Genomic DNA, 20,376 nt, shown 5'->3' on the forward strand with positions numbered 1-20,376 from the left:
GTTAGTTGTATAATTTTTTAGGAATTTTATAATAATAAAAATAATAAAATAAAATTATAAATGTAAAAAATATAATGTTATATTATAAATAAATTAAAATAATTAATATTTATAATTATATTAATATAATTTTATAACTATATTTATATAAATTTAATATTTAATTAATTAAATTATATAATTAATAAAATGAATAATGATGTTCTTAAATTTAGAAAATAAGACAAAAAGTTGTTGCTCTCTTTTATTTATTTATTTTTTATCTGTCAGTGACGTTTGATCTTTCTATTACAGTGTCACCTATTTCTTTTATGCAGATTCATATATATGAAAGTATCTCCTTTCCATACTAGACGGCTATTTAATTCTCTCGGCGTGCATGCGAACAGAAATGCGAAATGACTGAACTTACTATTTTTTATCACATCATATCACCGAACTGAATTAAGGCCCAACAATCATCAAACATAATATTATATTATAAATAATTTAAAATAATTAATATTAATATTAATATAATTTTATAATTATATTTATATAAATTTAATATATAATTAATTAAATTATATAATTAATAAAATAAATATTATATTATATTATAAATAATTTAAAATAATTAATATTAATAAATTAAATTAATAAAATATAATATAATAATTAATTAAATAAAATTAAATTTTAAAATATAGAATTCTATATTTTGAATTGTGTAAGTATATTATTCCACTTTAAAAATACGGTAATATAAATTTTTTTTAAAAAATTATTATTTTTTATTATATTTTTAGAATATAATAAAATTTATCATATTTTTAATGTGCGGTAGAGTTGATGAACAAAAAAAATTCAGCACCGAAATTTGAGATTTTTTTTTTTTCAACTTAAAAGGGCAAAAGTTATCAAGCCAGGCCGTAGGACTTCATCAGTTTCTATATGTCGTGTGGAGAGTAACGGCAGAGGACGAGGAAAGAAAATTGTTGATGAAAAATAAAATATTAAAATATTATTTTCCCCCTAATTTTAAGTAGGGTCCAACATTATGATTAAATGAATTATTCCACATCAACATATTTAAAGAGATTACTGTAAAAATCTCTCAATCCTTATTACTGTAAAAATCTCTCAATCTAAAAGGGCGAGATACCATGTTCTTACAATCTTAATTTTACACTCTATTTGAAAAATGTGAAACTATAAAATATTTTTATAATTAATTGAATAAATAATTCCAATTTTTTTAAAAATATATACTAATATAAATAAATACCCAATTTTAAATGATACACGTAGATTCAAACAAGAGTACTAAGATTGAAAGAAAAGTAAAGACCCATCACTTAACAGACCATAATATATATAAGAAATCAATGAACCAACATTGAAGTGACTACGAAATGTTAAGCTTTCCAAGACCCAAATCCTCCTTGTAGAGTTTCCAGCGAACATTAGCTAATGCAAGTTTCTCTTGAGCTCCAACCCAATTCACATTAGCTTGCTTGATTTCACTTTCTAGTTTTTTCCATTCTTCTAAATCTTTGGAAACTTCTTTATTGCTTTTCTCCAACTCAACCAAAACAGACTTCTTATGAGCAACAACATCCTCCTTCTGTTTAATTAAGAGTTGAATTTGAGCCTCTAATTTTTCTTCTTCTGTTGAAAGTCTTAAGAATTCAGCATCTTTGGAACTTAGCTCCTCATGTGTCTGTGCCAATTTTGCATCAAGTTCATCAGTTTTCCCTGACAGAGATGTTCGACGAGCTTGAGCAGTTTCTGCAGTGGTTATAACCATAGGAGCACTCTCTTTAAATTCTGCTAAGCAAGAAAGAAGACCTTGCAAAATTGTCTTCTCATTCAAATCCTTACTATGTTGAATGAGTGTAAGGATAATTCCCTCAATATTGCCATAGGCATTAGCAAGTTGTATAGCCTCTAATGGCATATTAAGGAACCCTTTTAATGCTTCTTTTTGTTGCTGAACATCAGGTTTAGATGCTTGATTTGACATGGAGGTTTCGCTGCTCATAGTTCTAGTCCTGCTTGCAAGTTCTGTCAAGAGACCTTTAGATGTTGCATGCACATCTTGGGAAGATTTTACAGGCTCAGAGGGAGGATCCTGCCATGCAAACAAAACAGATACTGAAACTTTAAAATATCAGTTTTAGCTGACAAAGGCAAAACATCTGTGTAGTTTTCTATTTTAGTAGTACTGTAGAAGGCGGAGGAATCAGCCTCTTCTTCCTGAACCGATGAACTGCTCACCCTAAAAATAATTACCTTTGGAGGAATCTTTGTCTCAACAGTCACTGAAGGAGGAGGTGATGATTTGATGACTTCCTTATCGCTGGTGGGAGTAGCAGCAGCTTGAATGCCTTCTTTGGTCTGGTTCAGTGGTTTAGTGTCTACTTTTGCTTTAGTGTCAACTACTTCTTTTTCAGATGAAGGAACCTGGCTTGTTGGTGGTGCAGCCACTGGCTCAGATGGTTTAGTTTCATCCTTAGCCTCTTCCTTTTTAGGTTCAGGCTTTGAGTAATGGTTGACACTACGAACAAGAATCTCAACTTCAAGTATAAGGGTGTCGCCCACAAGATAACCTTCAGCAGAATTTTTTATCTTGCTAAGAGGAATAAAAGATGTGTAACCCCAATTTGTATAAAATGCTTTGAATACATTTTGTGCATCTGCAAAACAAGAGAGGAAAAGACAATGTTATGGGCATTCTTAGCACAATCTAAAAGTTTTAATTTTTAGACTAAATTGAGATTAAATTGACAATTTTAGGTTAATTTGAATAAAAATGTAAAATGGGCTGAATTAAACACACTCAATAAATATAGGGGTGAAATTGAAAATTTAATCTTTTTTATTTAGACAAGGATAGATAAACAGATAAATATTGGTGTGTATATGTAAATATGCTAAATGAGAGTACCTCCTCCTCTTCTAACAGTCAGACTGTTATTGATTTGATTAATAACTGCAAGGCTAAATTTTGCATCTCTGCTCCATCCTTGCGCCAAACTTGTTGAGTCAGCGACTTCCAAGTATATTGACAAATAATCCACTTTATTTCCTTTGGGGTAAACACTCAAACACCTGCCAAAAAGTGAAAAGAGAAAATAATATTTACACGACATAATATGAAAATATTATATTAAATATATCAAAATCTACATGAGATCTTTAAAAATATATATACTAATTATTTGTCATTCAATAAATTTATTAGTAAATTTTTTAAAATATTAAAAATATTTTTTAAAATTATAAAAATTAATTAATCAATTTTCCATTTTAACCTCAATTGCATCAGAAAGATAAAAATAAATAAATAAATAATAATTTGAGGAGAAGAGATGAAGGATACCATTGACAACCGCCAGCATAGAAAACCTCAGAATAAACTTTTTGAGTCAACGTGGAGAAATTGTTAATTCTCCATGTGAATTTAAATGGAGTTGCATCCCCCATGTTAATTGCTCTAATTCCTGCATAATAAAAAAATTCACTTTTATTATTTAAAATAAAAAAATCAATTCTTTTTAATTTTAAAAATTTTCATTTTAAAAAAAATTAAAATCTTATATAATTTTATAAAAATTTATTTAAATAAATGGGACAAAGTTAATTGTTTTGATAATAATAATAAATCAATGCAAATAATCCTAAATAGTTATAATTATAAAATATTTTGATAATAATGACCGTTGGACCACTGTGACTCAAATCGTAGTCAAATTTTATAGGAGATTGAGGCCTATGACTTATTAAAATCCACTATATAAATTAGCCCATTAGTGCGCAATTCAATTCATGATCGAGTAGGCCGGATTGATCGGAATCCGAACTCATTAAAGAGGGATCCAACTCATTTGACACGCGACGGAACAGTAGGGAAATGGACCTACTATACCACGGTCCTATCAGTACGAGTTCCAAAAGAGAATTAAATGGTGGTTTGATGATGGTGAAAAGATAAGTACATCCGTATATACGACTTTGTATGATAGCGACAGATAATATAGTAATACGATGGCGATTATGCGTCATTAGTCGATAAATAAAAAAAATAAAGAAAAAAGGTGTGAATCACTTAGATTAGACTCATTCACACAGAAAAAAAATCCTATCTTCTTTTGGATCATCTTATTCTCGATCTCAGATCATCAAATAATATAAAATTTTTCTTTTTTTCTCATAGAAAATTATTATATACAGTAATGATGTACAAAATATATAGATTTTAATTATCCATTATAATAAAATACACATAAAAGTCATTGTGATTAATGGATTTAATAAAATTATTACACATATAATAATAATAATTTTGAAATTTCTCCTTTCGTAGGCTATAAATAAGAAATAATGAAATAGTTTATAGAGAAATTTAAGAGGATCAAACAAAGAAAAACATAAATACCTTGAATGATTGGGTGAGAGTGTTAGAAGGAAGACAAGTTCTTGAAAATCAGATACTGCAATATATATATATATAAAATAAAGACAAGCCTCAATTACTTGTAAATTTATCTTTTCATATTCTGACCCATCTCTTACTTTTCAATTTCCATGATTCTTTCCTTTTTATATCAAGGAATTACTTGCACAGTGTGTGTGCTTTATTCCCTTCCTTTCTTTCCTTAATTATCCTATAAACTTTTTATAATTTATAATGTGGTTTTTCAAATTTAATAAAATTCAAAATTTATACCCGCTTGTTTAAAAAAAAAAAGTATATTTAAAAATATTTTTCATGGAAAATATATTTTTATATTTTTTATAGAAAATATTAAAAATATTTTTTATAGAAAATATTAAAAATATTTTTTTTGAAAATATTTTTTAACAAAATAATTTATTTTATATTTTTTAATTTTAATATGAAAAATAAAATATATTAATAAATTTATGTATATAATTGTTAATAAATTCTCAAAATATAAAAAATAACTTAATTTTTTTATTTAAAAAATATTTTTCATTAATTAATATTTCTAAGTGTTCTAAATACTTAAAAATATGAAAATTATTTATTTGAAAAATATTTTCTTCAAAATAAATGAAGTTTTAGTTATTAATATTTTAGTGAAAAATAATTTAATATCTATGATACTATTTTATCAAAATAGTCACTTCATTAAATTATATAGTTTAATAATTTTAATTTTAATAATCTATATAATTTATTTATATAAATTAGTTTATTTTGTGAAAGACGCTCCATACAACTAAATTCCTCCTTAAGTTTAGTTTGATTATGAAGCGTTTCCTAATTAAACACTAGTTAATAAGTTGTCAAGAAACGTACTTAAAATTCTTCACTTTTCAACTGTTAACTGTTTTAAGAAATAGAGAAATCTAATTCTAACTTTGCCAACCATGTGATTTAGTTAGATCATACAACTAATTGTCACTTGTATTCAAACAATCTAAACAATTACGGAGCTAAATCATTCAAACTAACAATATATAGTTATGCAATTAAAAGCAACAAGTCCTTATTGATTCTAATAGCAATGCAATAATAACATGAAGAACAAGTTGCATAAATATTGAAAAAATAGAAGTTTGACAATGGAGTTTCAGATCTCTCAATTCATAACAAAACTGAAATTTCCCCCACTTCAACGAGAAGAAGATGTGTTTAGCCATTCATGGTGTACAAAGAATACATAAAGAGAAAAGAAAGAAGAAAAGAAGAGAGGTGTGGCGCCGCTGATATTGCTGCCTAAATTAGTCCTTTCTGAGATGAAATTCCTTTTTGACTTGGTTTTTTATTCATTCCTTACTTGTATTTCTTCATAAATAGACTTTCTTGAGTAAAGAAATTTTTTTTGCAGAGTGTTTGAAATGTTTCAGATATGCCTTGATGTGTTTGAGATAGGATATAACTTTTAAAATTTGAATTTCTATAATTTTCTTGTTTCTGCACTTTTCTACTGGTGATAATCGATTTGCGCAAATCGACTGCCCCAATCGCGAGTCTGTGATGTCTTGTTTTTCTCTGTTCTGCGGTAATTGATTTGGACAAATTGCTTGCCCCAATCGTTTTTGTGCTGTCCTGTCCTTCTCAGTTTCTGCGGTAATCGATTTGACATATCAAAACTTGACTTTTGACTTCTTCTTCTCTCCACTTGTGCAGCCTCCTTGGTCATTCTTTGAGATTGATTTAGCCAAATCAACTTTTCAACATTTTTAGGCCATTTTTCACCAAGTTTCCATTTTCCATCATTTTTTGCAAAATATAATCAAAAGCATAAAATTAGATAGAAAATATATAGTTTAGCATCGATAATAATAGAAAAAATGCGCCTAATTTATGTTCGATCACATGTTAAGCCACAAGACAGGAATCTATTAGACCATTCGGATGTCAGTCTCGCAACACAAGGCATCTCATGCCAGGCCACAAGACGGGAATCTGTCAAGCCATCCGGGTGTTAGTCCCGTAATACAAGGCATTTCATGCTAGGCCACAAGACGGGAATCCGTCAGCCCATCCAGGTGTTAATCCCGTAACATAAGGCATCTCATGCCAGGTCACAGGGCGAGAATCCGTTAGGTCATCCGGGTATCAGTCCTGCAAAACCAAGGTATCTCATGCCATGTCACAAGGCGGGAATCTGTCAAGCCATCCGGGTGTCAATCCCACAAAACAAAGACATCTCATGCCAGGCCACAAGACAGTTATAGGCTAGGCCGACCAACCGAGTGTTAGTCTTGTTTCACAAAGGGTTTCTAAGGCATCTTATTCCAGGCTATAAGACAGGTAAATGCCAGATCGACCAACCGGGCACTAGCTCCATTTCACAAAAAGTCTCTAAGGCATTTATTACTACTCTTACAATCACTCCTTAAAATCTAAAACTTTTTGAGAAGGAAGAAGGCCCATTGTAGGCTGGCAGGACTTTTTGACGATCAACAAAGGTGGGATGGACTGCTAGGTGAGCAAGTGAAGTCTGCAAGGAGAAAAATGACCAGAAACTCATCAAAGCTAGTCGGGATAAGAAAATGCTCGAAAGCGCGCCAGAGCTAGAAAATGCCTAGAAGCTTGTCAGGTCTAATCAGGACTGGAAAATGCCCAGAAGTACGCTATGATTAAAAAATGTCCAGAAGCTAGTCAGGGGTAAAAAATGCCCAGAAGATCAATAGGTTTTAATATTTCTAAAATTATTGCGCGATAACTCTTAAACAATCCAACTTAACGCATAAATTTCAAAAATTAAGCTCCACAATTAAATGTAGCCAATATGAAATTGCCATAGCTTTAAGAATTTTAGATGCAGAAGTCATAAGAATGCCATCCTCATTGCGAAAAACCAACTTAATCTAATCATATTAGATCGAATGATCCCTACATCAATGTTCATTTTAACAAAATCATAAGGTGGTCGAGACCAACTTCCAAGTATAGAAAGAATTATAAAATTATTCTTTAAATTATTTAGCATGAACATGTGATTTATCTAATACTTCAATAATACATTTTAAACAAATTAAATCTTACAAATATAGAAAAGCGTACATAATGCGAAATTAATTTGAGTCTATTGAGTAGTAGAGAGTTTTGAATTTAAATAAACTGATTTTTCTCTATTAAACCTTATTGATTTTACGCAAACTTTAGTGACAAAGGTTTTTCTAAAAACGATGTCCCTCATTTCTCTTATCCACAGAAAGTGTATGTGTAAAACTTATCATGGATAGAGAGAGACAATTATATATATATATATATATATATATATATATATATATATATATATATATTGACTTAATTTAGTACATTCATCAATGAATAAATAATATTTATTTTAATTAAAATAAACATTGTCCCTTGATAAAATTTTAGTCCAGTAAAAAATTCTAATTTATAATAAATTTTTATATTCTCTCACTTGACATGATGATTAAATGATATAAATTTATATAAATTAGATGGGTATGGAATAAACAAATTCTTTCATTATGTTTTTCATAAATATCGTACAAATTCTTTCGTTATGTTTTTCATAAATATCGTGCTAAACAAATTATTAAGTGCGAAGTATGGTAGTTGTAAATTATTTAATCGTATACTCCTTTCATATACCAAATACTAATAATTTATCATAGTAGGATCATAACGGATCTATGTATAATACATCACTGTCCACATTAATATCTCAAAAGCCTTTTTGTTTTCCATCATTCAATAATTATATACACACAATCATTATAAAACAGAAAAGTTATAAAAGTATGTCAAAAACCACATCATTGAACTCAAAGTATTGCATAGTTAATACATCATCTTGAATGTCTTTGATTGTAATATTTTAATCAATAATCTATAATCATGAGATCACTCTTATATACTAAATAAATACTCTTTATCTCTGAATTTTCTACTTAACAACAATTAAGAAAAATATATCATTTTTAGAAAAAAAATATTATTGCAGAATTATACCAATAAATTGTCAGCGGCTCAATATTCAATATATTGTTGATTTCCCAAGCCCTGAGATAAAATTATGCATTCATAATACATAAATTGCAGTTTTAAAATATACCACAAATTATGCTACTATATTGCCTTTTGCTCCTTCTATTAGGAGGAACAAATATCCAAAAAATAGACTTTTATTGCTAATGCATTCAACAAATTCTGAATCCAAATATCTATTTTCAAGTGATTAGATTTTCTAAAATGAGTATATAGCCTTTAGTTTCCTTAAAAGCATCTAAAACTTTCTTTGTAGCTTTTTTATAATATACACTAAATTATTCACAACAAATAACATAACGTTTTTATTATATTCCGTTAGATTCCATATCATTTTTTGATATTGTTTAAAACTAAATTCATCTCTTTTCTTTAGTCTTTCATGCTCAAATCATTTACAAAAAACAATAAGTCATCGATACACAGAATTAAGAAAATAAACTTAATCGCACACACTTTAGTGGTATCACAAAATTATACATTCATTTATATATATATAATTTCCTTATTTTTCATATCCCAATTAGAAGAAACTATGCAATGAAGCAACTACTTCACGTAAACATACTATGTGGAATGATAATTACATACAAGATTGATGCATAAATAAATACAGTTAATATTTTTTAAAAAAATGAAAATCTGCTATGTCACTATAAGTTTTTGAGACCTCTCATTCATGCATTATCCTTTTTAGGACCAACCACGTTTATTTGTTCTATCACCATTGGTTTATCATCCAATGTATATTATCCAACATAGAATAGCCAATGTAATGTTATTCTATATTCAACCCATGTACTCGATTTTTCTTTTTCTAATCGGAGTCCAATTAGTCAATACTAGCTATTCTAATGGTTTTTTATTTTTATAATAGATGATTAAAAATTCAATGAGTTAGTTTTTCATGAATCACTCTTTAGTTACTCTTTAGTCAAAATTTCAAATACTATCTTAAATGCTATTTGATGTTGCAACTTTGTTTTTTTCTCCTATATCCTAAAAAAATGGAGAATCGCAATAGCAAATGAGCGTGAAGCACTTAACATTTATTTAAAATGTGAATTTCTCTCCCATAAATTAGGAGACAAATAAATAACTTTTGTTATCTACAAAAAAAGTGATGCATGTCAATGTACTTATGGTCATAAAATTAAGAGATGAGAGTATAATCAACTTGTAATAAAAAAACATGTAATCAATAACTAATCAGTGGCATTTGACTTAGATTTAGGCAAGACGAGAATTAAAATAGAAATAAAAGCAAGGATTGATAAAATAAGAGAGAATTAATATGATATAAGAAATCCCAGAAACAACATGGAAGTGCTTACGAAATGTTAAGCTTTCCAAGACCCAAATCCTCCTTGTATAGCTTCCAACGAACATTAGCTAATGCTAGTTTCTCTTTAGCTCCAAGCCAATCCACATTAGCCTGCTTGATTTCACTTTCCAGATTTTTTCCATTCTTCTAAATCTTTGGAAGCTTCATTATTGGATTTCTCCAACTCAACCAAAACAGACTTCTTATGAGCAACAATATCTTCCTTCTGGGTAATTAAGAGTTGAATTTCAGCCTCTAGTTTTTCTTCTTCTTTTGAAAGTCTTCAGAATTCAGCCTCCTTGTAACTTAGCTCCTCATGTCTTTGTGCCAATTTTGCATCAAGAAGAACAGTTTTTCCTGACAGAGATGTTCTGCGAGCTTGCACAGTTTCTGCAGTGTTTATAGCCACAGGAACATTCTCTCCAAATTCTGCCAGGTGAGAAAGAAGATCTTCCAGAATTATCTTCTCACTCAAATTGTCACCAGAATGAGTGTAACGATAACTCCCTCAATATTGCTATAGGCATTAGCTAGTTGTATAGCCTCTAATGACATATTAAAAAACCCTTTTAATGTTTCTTTTTGTTGCTGAACATCAAGTTTAGGTGCTTGGTTTGACATGAGATTTCACTGCTCAAAGTTCTAGTCTTGCTTGCAAGTTCTATTAGTAGACCCTTGGATATTGTATGAACATTTGGGGAAGGATTTCTAGGCTCAAAGGGATGATCCTGCCATGCCAACAAAAGAAACATGTCTATCAAACATTAAAATATCGGTTTTAGGTGACCAAAAAATCTACAGTTTGCAACTTGAGCAGTGTAATAGAAGGTGGAGTCATCAATGCCTCTTCTATATAATATATAAAATGGGAAGAAGTACTTTTCGAATAACCTTTTTCTAAGCTACCACCCGAGGAGGTTCTCCTTGCTAGTAAAAAACTTATAAATTAATGTGAACGAAGATCAGCAACTAACACCATCAGATATTATTATGAACATTGCTTTTAGTGTTTATGATGCTAAAACTTGAAGTTGTTACACCTAATATATACTGTGGAACCTTATATATGCAATACATAAAAAGGACAGAATTACCATTAAAGGAATACTTGTCTCAGCAATCATTGAAGGAGGTGGTGAAGACTTGATAACCTCTTTATCACTGGTGGGAATACCAGTTTGAATGCCTTCTATTGTCTGGTTCAGAGGTTTAGTTGTTAAAGGAGCTTCAATAACAGTTGTTGATACAACATTTGCTTTAGTATCAACTACTTGTTTTGTAATAAAGGAACTTGGTTTGTTTGTGGTGCAATCACTGGCTCAGATGGTTTTGTTTCATTCCTTGCTACTTCCTTTGTAGGGTCAAGCCTGGAGTAATGCTGGACACTGTGAACAAGAACCTCCACTTCAACAAGAAGCATATTGCCCACAAGATACCCTTCTGCAGAATCTTTTATTTTGCCAAGAGGAATGAAAGATTTGAAACCCCAAGCTTTTGCCAATGCTTGGAATACATGTCGTGTATCTACAAAATATAAAAGGAAAAAAAATGTTAGAAGCATTCTTAGACATTCCAATTATGATTTACAAAGAGGATAATTGTGATCAAAGTGTTCTCTCTTTTTTTTTCTAATTGATGTGAGACGAAAGGGTGAATTAGTGGAAGCTCATTAGAAGACACTGGAAGTGATTCAAATGGGGACTTGGACTGGAGAAGCAAATGCAATAAACAATTCTTCAATTTGCTGCATAACATGACAGGATTAGCCCCCTTGTTTGACTCCACAAAAGAAAGCAACTTAGAAGACTAAGCTCGTTACCAAATTCTGTAGCCAAAGCAGAAGCAGAAGGAATTATGTGCCAATGAATCCATAGTTTTTCATTAATGCAGCAACTTGGTGAAGGTTGTGCCTGAATGGCACGAAGATGTAATCAAAGGTGTCAAGAATATGGTGGAGTTCTTGGGGGAGAAAAGAAAGGTGGTGTTGTATCAAGGACAACTTAATTTGAGAGACGGTATGGTTTCAACTGAATGGAAGGAAATAGAGAGGCTTCTTGGACGGAATGAAAGGTGTGGGTAGCAAATGGAGGCTTGCTGGGTTTGTGCAAAGCGAGGGAGATTGAGCAGTATGGGTTTATCATAAAAGAAGAGTACATTATTTAAAAGCTTGCTGAAATTTATCAAAATTAACTAAATAGTCCTTATTTTTTCTTAAAAAAAAAAATAATTAAAACATATCTATATTCTGTAAAATATAAATCTTTAGTTCTTCAGTCAAAAAGATGTTAGTTAACTTGTCTTAGTCTCTTAAATGTTTATAGTTACTATTCATATTGTTTAATCACTCTAAACAAGGCCAATAAATTGACTAGCTTCTTTATTTTTAGGCTAAATTAAGCTTAAATTGAAACTTGTAAACTAATTTGACAAAAAAATAAAATGGGCTGAATTGAACATCCCCAATAACAGATTTGGTCATGATTTATTTTGACAAGGATAGATAAATATTAAATAGGTAAGATATAAGATATGTGCGGTTACATAGATTAATTATGCTGAATCAGAGTACCTTCTCTGACTGTCAAACTATTGTTGAGTTGATTTTTAACTGTAAAGCTAATTTTTGCATCTCAACTCCATCCTTGTGGCAAACTTGTTGAATCAGCAACATCCAAGTATATTGACAAATGATTCACATTGTTTACTTTGGGGAAAAGAAGCAAACACCTGCCAGACAATAAATAAAAAAAAATCTTTCAGGACCACATTGTTTCCTTTGGGAAAAATAAGCAAACACCTAACGAACAACAAATAAAAACAAATTTTCAAGAAACAATCGCATTACAACAAAATAAAAAAAAGATAACAAGAAGAGATCAAGAGTACCAATTACAACCACCAGCACAGAAAACCTCTGAATACAGTTTATTTGTAGTCAATGTGGAAAAGTTGTTAATTCACCATGTGAATTTAAATGGAGCAACATCACTCATGTAAGTTGCCTTGAGTCCTGCACAATAAAATTGGCAATAGATAATTGTAAAATCACCCTACCAAAAGTCATATATATATATATATATATATATATGTTTGTGTATATTGGCTTCAAGGTGGAACAAAAGGGTCCTATCTCAAGATTTAACACAAGGCAGGTATTTTTTATTCTTCCTTGATATTGTTTTATTCCTAAATAATCTACATTGATCAAAATAAACAGGTTCAACTTGGGGATATATAACATTAGAGTACTAATTAGTCCCTGAAATTTTAAAAACTACTAATTAGTCCCTGAAACTACTCCTATAGTGTCTCAGCTGTGCAAAGTATTAAAATTTTAAGTTACGAGAAATGTGTTTGGTTGGTAAGAAACCATTACAAAAATAATTCCATTTTCCCATCAACTTGCAGTATTTCTCAAATAGAAGGGCACATTTGAAATCATGACTCCTAATTATTTTTTACTTTTGTCAGACCAAAATATACAAAGACATTGAACACTTTGACATCAATTAAAATGAAAATTGAAGAACCCATATCTTTTTAAAGGAAAATCAGGAAAAGAAAGTTAAAAAAAAAAATCCTTACGTGACAATGGAGTCCCACAAGTGCTGAAGGCAGCATGAGAATCAGGAGCCGAACCAGGATCCATAGATAGTTCGAACGAGTCTTAAGAATTAGTAATGCTTCGAATGATAGTTGGGTATGTGAGTAGAGAGACGGTGAAAGACAAAAGTGAGGGGGAAATTCGTCCATCAATGATAGCTTTAGAAAACCCTTGAGCTGACAATAAATTGAGCGCTTCCCTGTAAGCTAGCAACTCAGTTGTGGGAGGATCAGAGATATAACATAGGTTTGTATGACCAATCCACAATATTGCCACTAAAATCCCGAACCACAACTGCTAGCGCAATACAAGCAAACTAAATCAGTAGTAGCATTAAAATTTACTTTGGTTATAGTGGTAAGAGGAGATGACCAGAAAGGAGAATGTGCCTATTTAGTTTCTGGCTCCATAGTATCTTTTAGATTGCAATCTCTTAATTCCTTGGGAAAGGATAGGGCTGAGGATATAACTTCATGAGGTTGTTAGATTACACCATTGAAAACCTAAATGTTCCTTGATTTCCATCCTTATAATGAAAATCATAAGTTGGAGCAATGTTCCTTGATTTCCATCGTCATAAGGATAGGGTCGTCCCTGCCTCTCGTTCTCATCTTTTAGTTGTTGACGCTTTGTATAATGATGATTTTCTTTTAATTGTTGACGATTTGTATAATGATGATTTTCGTTGAAATGGTAGTACTTTGTTCCATCTCATTTCTCTACTTATGATTTTCGAGATTAAGTTTGAGCAGCAATCTAATTTTTTTGTTATTTTTTATTGATTCACATAAGATACGAGTTTATAAATCATTTAACGGAATATAATTTTTATACTTACATATATTATCTTTTTTTCAAAAGATGAATAATTTTTATAGTATTTTTCATATTCTCGCATCTCGAATTTTATTATAATTATAATTAAATCTAAAAATTTAAACTTTTTATTTCCATTTAGCTAAATTATATTAAGGATGGATTACAATTATTAAAAAAAAAAGTTTAAAGATGGATGTTGTTATACAAAATTAGAATGCTAGAATATAATTATTAAGCATAAAGTATTAAATTTTTACATCGAATAAATTTATTTTGTAAAATTTAAAGGTTAAATAATTACATTTTTATAAAAATTAAATGCAAAAAGTTAATAACAAAAATCAAGATACCATCTAGTATTTTGTGGAAAAATTAGAGATGAAAATATGCATTTGATTTTTTTTTTTCTCTTCAATAATTTTCTTTGCTGCTACGGAGGTTGTGTTAATATTAAAAATAAGAGAAATAATTATCTAGATCCCCTCTACTATGGAACAAGAGATTTTCAAGATATATTACGTTATTTAGACAATTTTAATAGGATTTATTTAGATTAATTTAATTATATGTTAAATTTTTTTCATTTCAGAATTTTAAATTGTGAAAATTATTAAAATTATATATTTTTTATTATTTTTTATATTAATTTCTGTATGATGAACAATAAATTATTATAATATCCGGTTAAAAAAATATGGAGTTTGAAACTTTTTTATTGATTATGGCTTACTTTTTTATTTGTCGATTATAGTTAATATAATCTGAAATTTGTTACTCTTGTAAATTGAATTAAAATTTTCAATTAAAATATTAATTTTTTCAATGAAAATCTATTTTTTTATATAAATAAAATAATGTATTTGAAATCTAATCGAATCGAGACTAAATATTAAAAACATGTTAAATCAAGTTGAGACTAAATATTAGAACCATGTTTTTTAACAGACTTTTTTTTTCAATCCATTTTAGAATCAAATCTGTTCGGATCACGGCCTGAACTGAATAGCCTATTTTTGATGGCGCTAATTGTATTGTTGTCCTTTATTTTTTGTCTGGACTATTTTCTGGAGTTAAGAGGTTTTATTTTTGGGTTACTTGACCCAAAGACTTGTGTCTATATGAGCTTGTACCCTTGTTTTTAGGCCAAACTTATATCCTGCATCGTTTACTCCTTGTTTGAAATGCCATTTTTTGTATAAAAAAATTATGAAATAATACAATTCTTCTATTTAATTTTTTAAATAAAGTAATAATAAATTTAAATTAATTTATTCTCTTTATTATCCTTATTATTTTTAAACCAAATATAAATATTTATTTACTAAATAAGAATTATTTTTATCATATTAAAAATATTTTTAAACATCATTATAATATTTTTACAATATTTAATATCTAAACTTTACATAATTTTTTTACCATTAAAAATTTTAAATTAAGATGGAAAACCTTTTATAAACAATTAAAAAATAATATAAATAAATTTTTAATAATTAATACTTAACATTAAATTAAATTTTAAAAATAAAGTTATTAAGTAACAAAACATAAACAAATTTGAAGTTAAAATAAATTAAAAAAAAGAAATACAAGGAAAGGAAAATGGAGTTCTGAAGGCTATTTAAGTAATTTTGATACAAATAACCTTAATTGAAATTATTTCTTCAAAATCAATTCTCCTAAAAATTCAAGAGAATTGAATTTTTATATTCTTGTTAAACACAAAAATTAAGAAAAATAATTATATATTTATTTGTAAATGTTTAATTTTGAAAAGTAGAAAAAAATTATATATTTTTATAAATAAGCTTTTATAAATATATCTTAAAAATAGCTCTTTTATTATATTAATTCAAATAAGAACTGATTTTAAAAAAGAAAATAAGAACTAATTTAATTAATACTTTTTTATTACTTTATTTCATAAAATTTTTAGCTAATTAAAATTAAAAGAATTGAAAAAATTTTGCCAACAAAATTAAAGAATTGACAAAATTTTAATTGAATAAAGTAATAAAATAGTAATTGAATTAGTTTAAATTAGTGAAGAAATTTTAAAATTGAATTATAATTGACAAAAATTAAAAAGATTTGGATTTTTTTTTATTATCAAAGTTCATCCAAATCAGTAATCAAATATTAAATAATATTTTCAATGCCACAACAGTATTTATACTAATAATTCTAATTTTCAATTTTAAATAATGGCTAAAATTAATATAAATTTCTAAAATTAGATTAAAATTGCTGAAATTAAAACAGTCCCCTATAATGACAAAGGCCCTAGAGATAGTTTAGAGTTTTGTTGGCGCTTAAATAAAATAGACAAAATATTTTTCACAATATTCAATTCACGTTTATAATTAATTTTAAATTTTAATTTAATTTATTATTTATTTTAATTAAATTAAATTTTTAATTTTAAAAATTTTAATTATTTTAATTTATTTTAATATCAATAAATAAATTAAATTAAATTAATTATTAATAATAATATATTATTTTTTATAATATAAAAATTAAATTATAAAAAAAATTAAAATATTTTAATTAAATTTTAAAGTATTAAAAATAAAATATAAAAAAGAGTACAAAGATTGAAAGAAAAGTAAAGACCCATCACTTAACAGACCATAATATATATAAGAAATCAATGAACCAACATTGAAGTGACTACGAAATGTTAAGCTTTCCAAGACCCAAATCCTCCTTGTAGAGTTTCCAGCGAACATTAGCTAATGCAAGTTTCTCTTGAGCTCCAACCCAATTCACATTAGCTTGCTTGATTTCACTTTCTAGTTTTTTCCATTCTTCTAAATCTTTGGAAACTTCTTTATTGCTTTTCTCCAACTCAACCAAAACAGACTTCTTATGAGCAACAACATCCTCCTTCTGTTTAATTAAGAGTTGAATTTGAGCCTCTAATTTTTCTTCTTCTGTTGAAAGTCTTAAGAATTCAGCATCTTTGGAACTTAGCTCCTCATGTGTCTGTGCCAATTTTGCATCAAGTTCATCAGTTTTCCCTGACAGAGATGTTCGACGAGCTTGAGCAGTTTCTGCAGTGGTTATAACCATAGGAGCACTCTCTTTAAATTCTGCTAAGCAAGAAAGAAGACCTTGCAAAATTGTCTTCTCATTCAAATCCTTACTATGTTGAATGAGTGTAAGGATAATTCCCTCAATATTGCCATAGGCATTAGCAAGTTGTATAGCCTCTAATGGCATATTAAGGAACCCTTTTAATGCTTCTTTTTGTTGCTGAACATCAGGTTTAGATGCTTGATTTGACATGGAGGTTTCGCTGCTCATAGTTCTAGTCCTGCTTGCAAGTTCTGTCAAGAGACCTTTAGATGTTGCATGCACATCTTGGGAAGATTTTACAGGCTCAGAGGGAGGATCCTGCCATGCAAACAAAACAGATACTGAAACTTTAAAATATCAGTTTTAGCTGACAAAGGCAAAACATCTGTGTAGTTTTCTATTTTAGTAGTACTGTAGAAGGCGGAGGAATCAGCCTCTTCTTCCTGAACCGATGAACTGCTCACCCTAAAAATAATTACCTTTGGAGGAATCTTTGTCTCAACAGTCACTGAAGGAGGAGGTGATGATTTGATGACTTCCTTATCGCTGGTGGGAGTAGCAGCAGCTTGAATGCCTTCTTTGGTCTGGTTCAGTGGTTTAGTGTCTACTTTTGCTTTAGTGTCAACTACTTCTTTTTCAGATGAAGGAACCTGGCTTGTTGGTGGTGCAGCCACTGGCTCAGATGGTTTAGTTTCATCCTTAGCCTCTTCCTTTTTAGGTTCAGGCTTTGAGTAATGGTTGACACTACGAACAAGAATCTCAACTTCAAGTATAAGGGTGTCGCCCACAAGATAACCTTCAGCAGAATTTTTTATCTTGCTAAGAGGAATAAAAGATGTGTAACCCCAATTTGTATAAAATGCTTTGAATACATTTTGTGCATCTGCAAAACAAGAGAGGAAAAGACAATGTTATGGGCATTCTTAGCACAATCTAAAAGTTTTAATTTTTAGACTAAATTGAGATTAAATTGACAATTTTAGGTTAATTTGAATAAAAATGTAAAATGGGCTGAATTAAACACACTCAATAAATATAGGGGTGAAATTGAAAATTTAATCTTTTTTATTTAGACAAGGATAGATAAACAGATAAATATTGGTGTGTATATGTAAATATGCTAAATGAGAGTACCTCCTCCTCTTCTAACAGTCAGACTGTTATTGATTTGATTAATAACTGCAAGGCTAAATTTTGCATCTCTGCTCCATCCTTGCGCCAAACTTGTTGAGTCAGCGACTTCCAAGTATATTGACAAATAATCCACTTTATTTCCTTTGGGGTAAACACTCAAACACCTGCCAAAAAGTGAAAAGAGAAAATAATATTTACACGACATAATATGAAAATATTATATTAAATATATCAAAATCTACATGAGATCTTTAAAAATATATATACTAATTATTTGTCATTCAATAAATTTATTAGTAAATTTTTTAAAATATTAAAAATATTTTTTAAAATTATAAAAATTAATTAATCAATTTTCCATTTTAACCTCAATTGCATCAGAAAGATAAAAATAAATAAATAAATAATAATTTGAGGAGAAGAGATGAAGGATACCATTGACAACCGCCAGCATAGAAAACCTCAGAATAAACTTTTTGAGTCAACGTGGAGAAATTGTTAATTCTCCATGTGAATTTAAATGGAGTTGCATCCCCCATGTTAATTGCTCTAATTCCTGCATAATAAAAAAAATTCACTTTTATTATTTAAAATAAAAAAATCAATTCTTTTTAATTTTAAAAATTTTCATTTTAAAAAAAATTAAAATCTTATATAATTTTATAAAAATTTATTTAAATAAATGGGACAAAGTTAATTGTTTTGATAATAATAATAAATCAATGCAAATAATCCTAAATAGTTATAATTATAAAATATTTTGATAATAATGACCGTTGGACCACTGTGACTCAAATCGTAGTCAAATTTTATAGGAGATTGAGGCCTATGACTTATTAAAATCCACTATATAAATTAGCCCATTAGTGCGCAATTCAATTCATGATCGAGTAGGCCGGATTGATCGGAATCCGAACTCATTAAAGAGGGATCCAACTCATTTGACACGCGACGGAACAGTAGGGAAATGGACCTACTATACCACGGTCCTATCAGTACGAGTTCCAAAAGAGAATTAAATGGTGGTTTGATGATGGTGAAAAGATAAGTACATCCGTATATACGACTTTGTATGATAGCGACAGATAATATAGTAATACGATGGCGATTATGCGTCATTAGTCGATAAATAAAAAAAATAAAGAAAAAAGGTGTGAATCACTTAGATTAGACTCATTCACACAGAAAAAAATCCTATCTTCTTTTGGATCATCTTATTCTCGATCTCAGATCATCAAATAATATAAAATTTTTCTTTTTTTCTCATAGAAAATTATTATATACAGTAATGATGTACAAAATATATAGATTTTAATTATCCATTATAATAAAATACACATAAAAGTCATTGTGATTAATGGATTTAATAAAATTATTACACATATAATAATAATAATTTTGAAATTTCTCCTTTCGTAGGCTATAAATAAGAAATAATGAAATAGTTTATAGAGAAATTTAAGAGGATCAAACAAAGAAAAACATAAATACCTTGAATGATTGGGTGAGAGTGTTAGAAGGAAGACAAGTTCTTGAAAATCAGATACTGCAATATATATATATATAAAATAAAGACAAGCCTCAATTACTTGTAAATTTATCTTTTCATATTCTGACCCATCTCTTACTTTTCAATTTCCATGATTCTTTCCTTTTTATATCAAGGAATTACTTGCACAGTGTGTGTGCTTTATTCCCTTCCTTTCTTTCCTTAATTATCCTATAAACTTTTTATAATTTATAATGTGGTTTTTCAAATTTAATAAAATTCAAAATTTATACCCGCTTGTTTAAAAAAAAAAGTATATTTAAAAATATTTTTCATGGAAAATATATTTTTATATTTTTTATAGAAAATATTAAAAATATTTTTTATAGAAAATATTAAAAATATTTTTTTTGAAAATATTTTTTAACAAAATAATTTAT

The 20,376-nt window shown here is 28.5% G+C and overlaps 2 protein-coding genes across 2 annotated transcripts; both read right to left on the reverse strand.

Annotated features, from left to right (window-relative positions):
- Positions 1-1,234: 1,234 nt before the first annotated feature.
- On the reverse strand, positions 1,235-19,972 carry LOC122723491 (MATH domain and coiled-coil domain-containing protein At3g58270-like). The gene is made up of 6 exons (XM_043955726.1): positions 19,939-19,972; positions 18,883-19,003; positions 18,448-18,611; positions 17,793-18,196; positions 16,829-17,631; positions 1,235-1,310 (listed from the first exon to the last, which is right to left on the reverse strand). The coding sequence occupies exons 2-5, from the start codon at positions 18,984-18,986 to the stop codon at positions 16,906-16,908; spliced, it is 1,398 nt and encodes a 465-aa protein (XP_043811661.1). The 5' UTR covers positions 18,987-19,003; positions 19,939-19,972; the 3' UTR covers positions 1,235-1,310; positions 16,829-16,905.
- Positions 1,240-4,454, reverse strand: LOC110614016 (MATH domain and coiled-coil domain-containing protein At3g58270). The gene is made up of 5 exons (XM_021755463.2): positions 4,421-4,454; positions 3,365-3,485; positions 2,930-3,093; positions 2,275-2,678; positions 1,240-2,113 (listed from the first exon to the last, which is right to left on the reverse strand). Exons 2-5 carry the CDS (start codon positions 3,466-3,468, stop codon positions 1,388-1,390), a joined length of 1,398 nt encoding a protein of 465 aa, XP_021611155.1. The 5' UTR covers positions 3,469-3,485; positions 4,421-4,454; the 3' UTR covers positions 1,240-1,387.
- Positions 19,973-20,376: the final 404 nt, after the last annotated feature.

This window comes from Manihot esculenta, chromosome 4, assembly GCF_001659605.2.
Source record: "Manihot esculenta cultivar AM560-2 chromosome 4, M.esculenta_v8, whole genome shotgun sequence".
Lineage (NCBI taxonomy): Eukaryota > Viridiplantae > Streptophyta > Magnoliopsida > Malpighiales > Euphorbiaceae > Manihot > Manihot esculenta.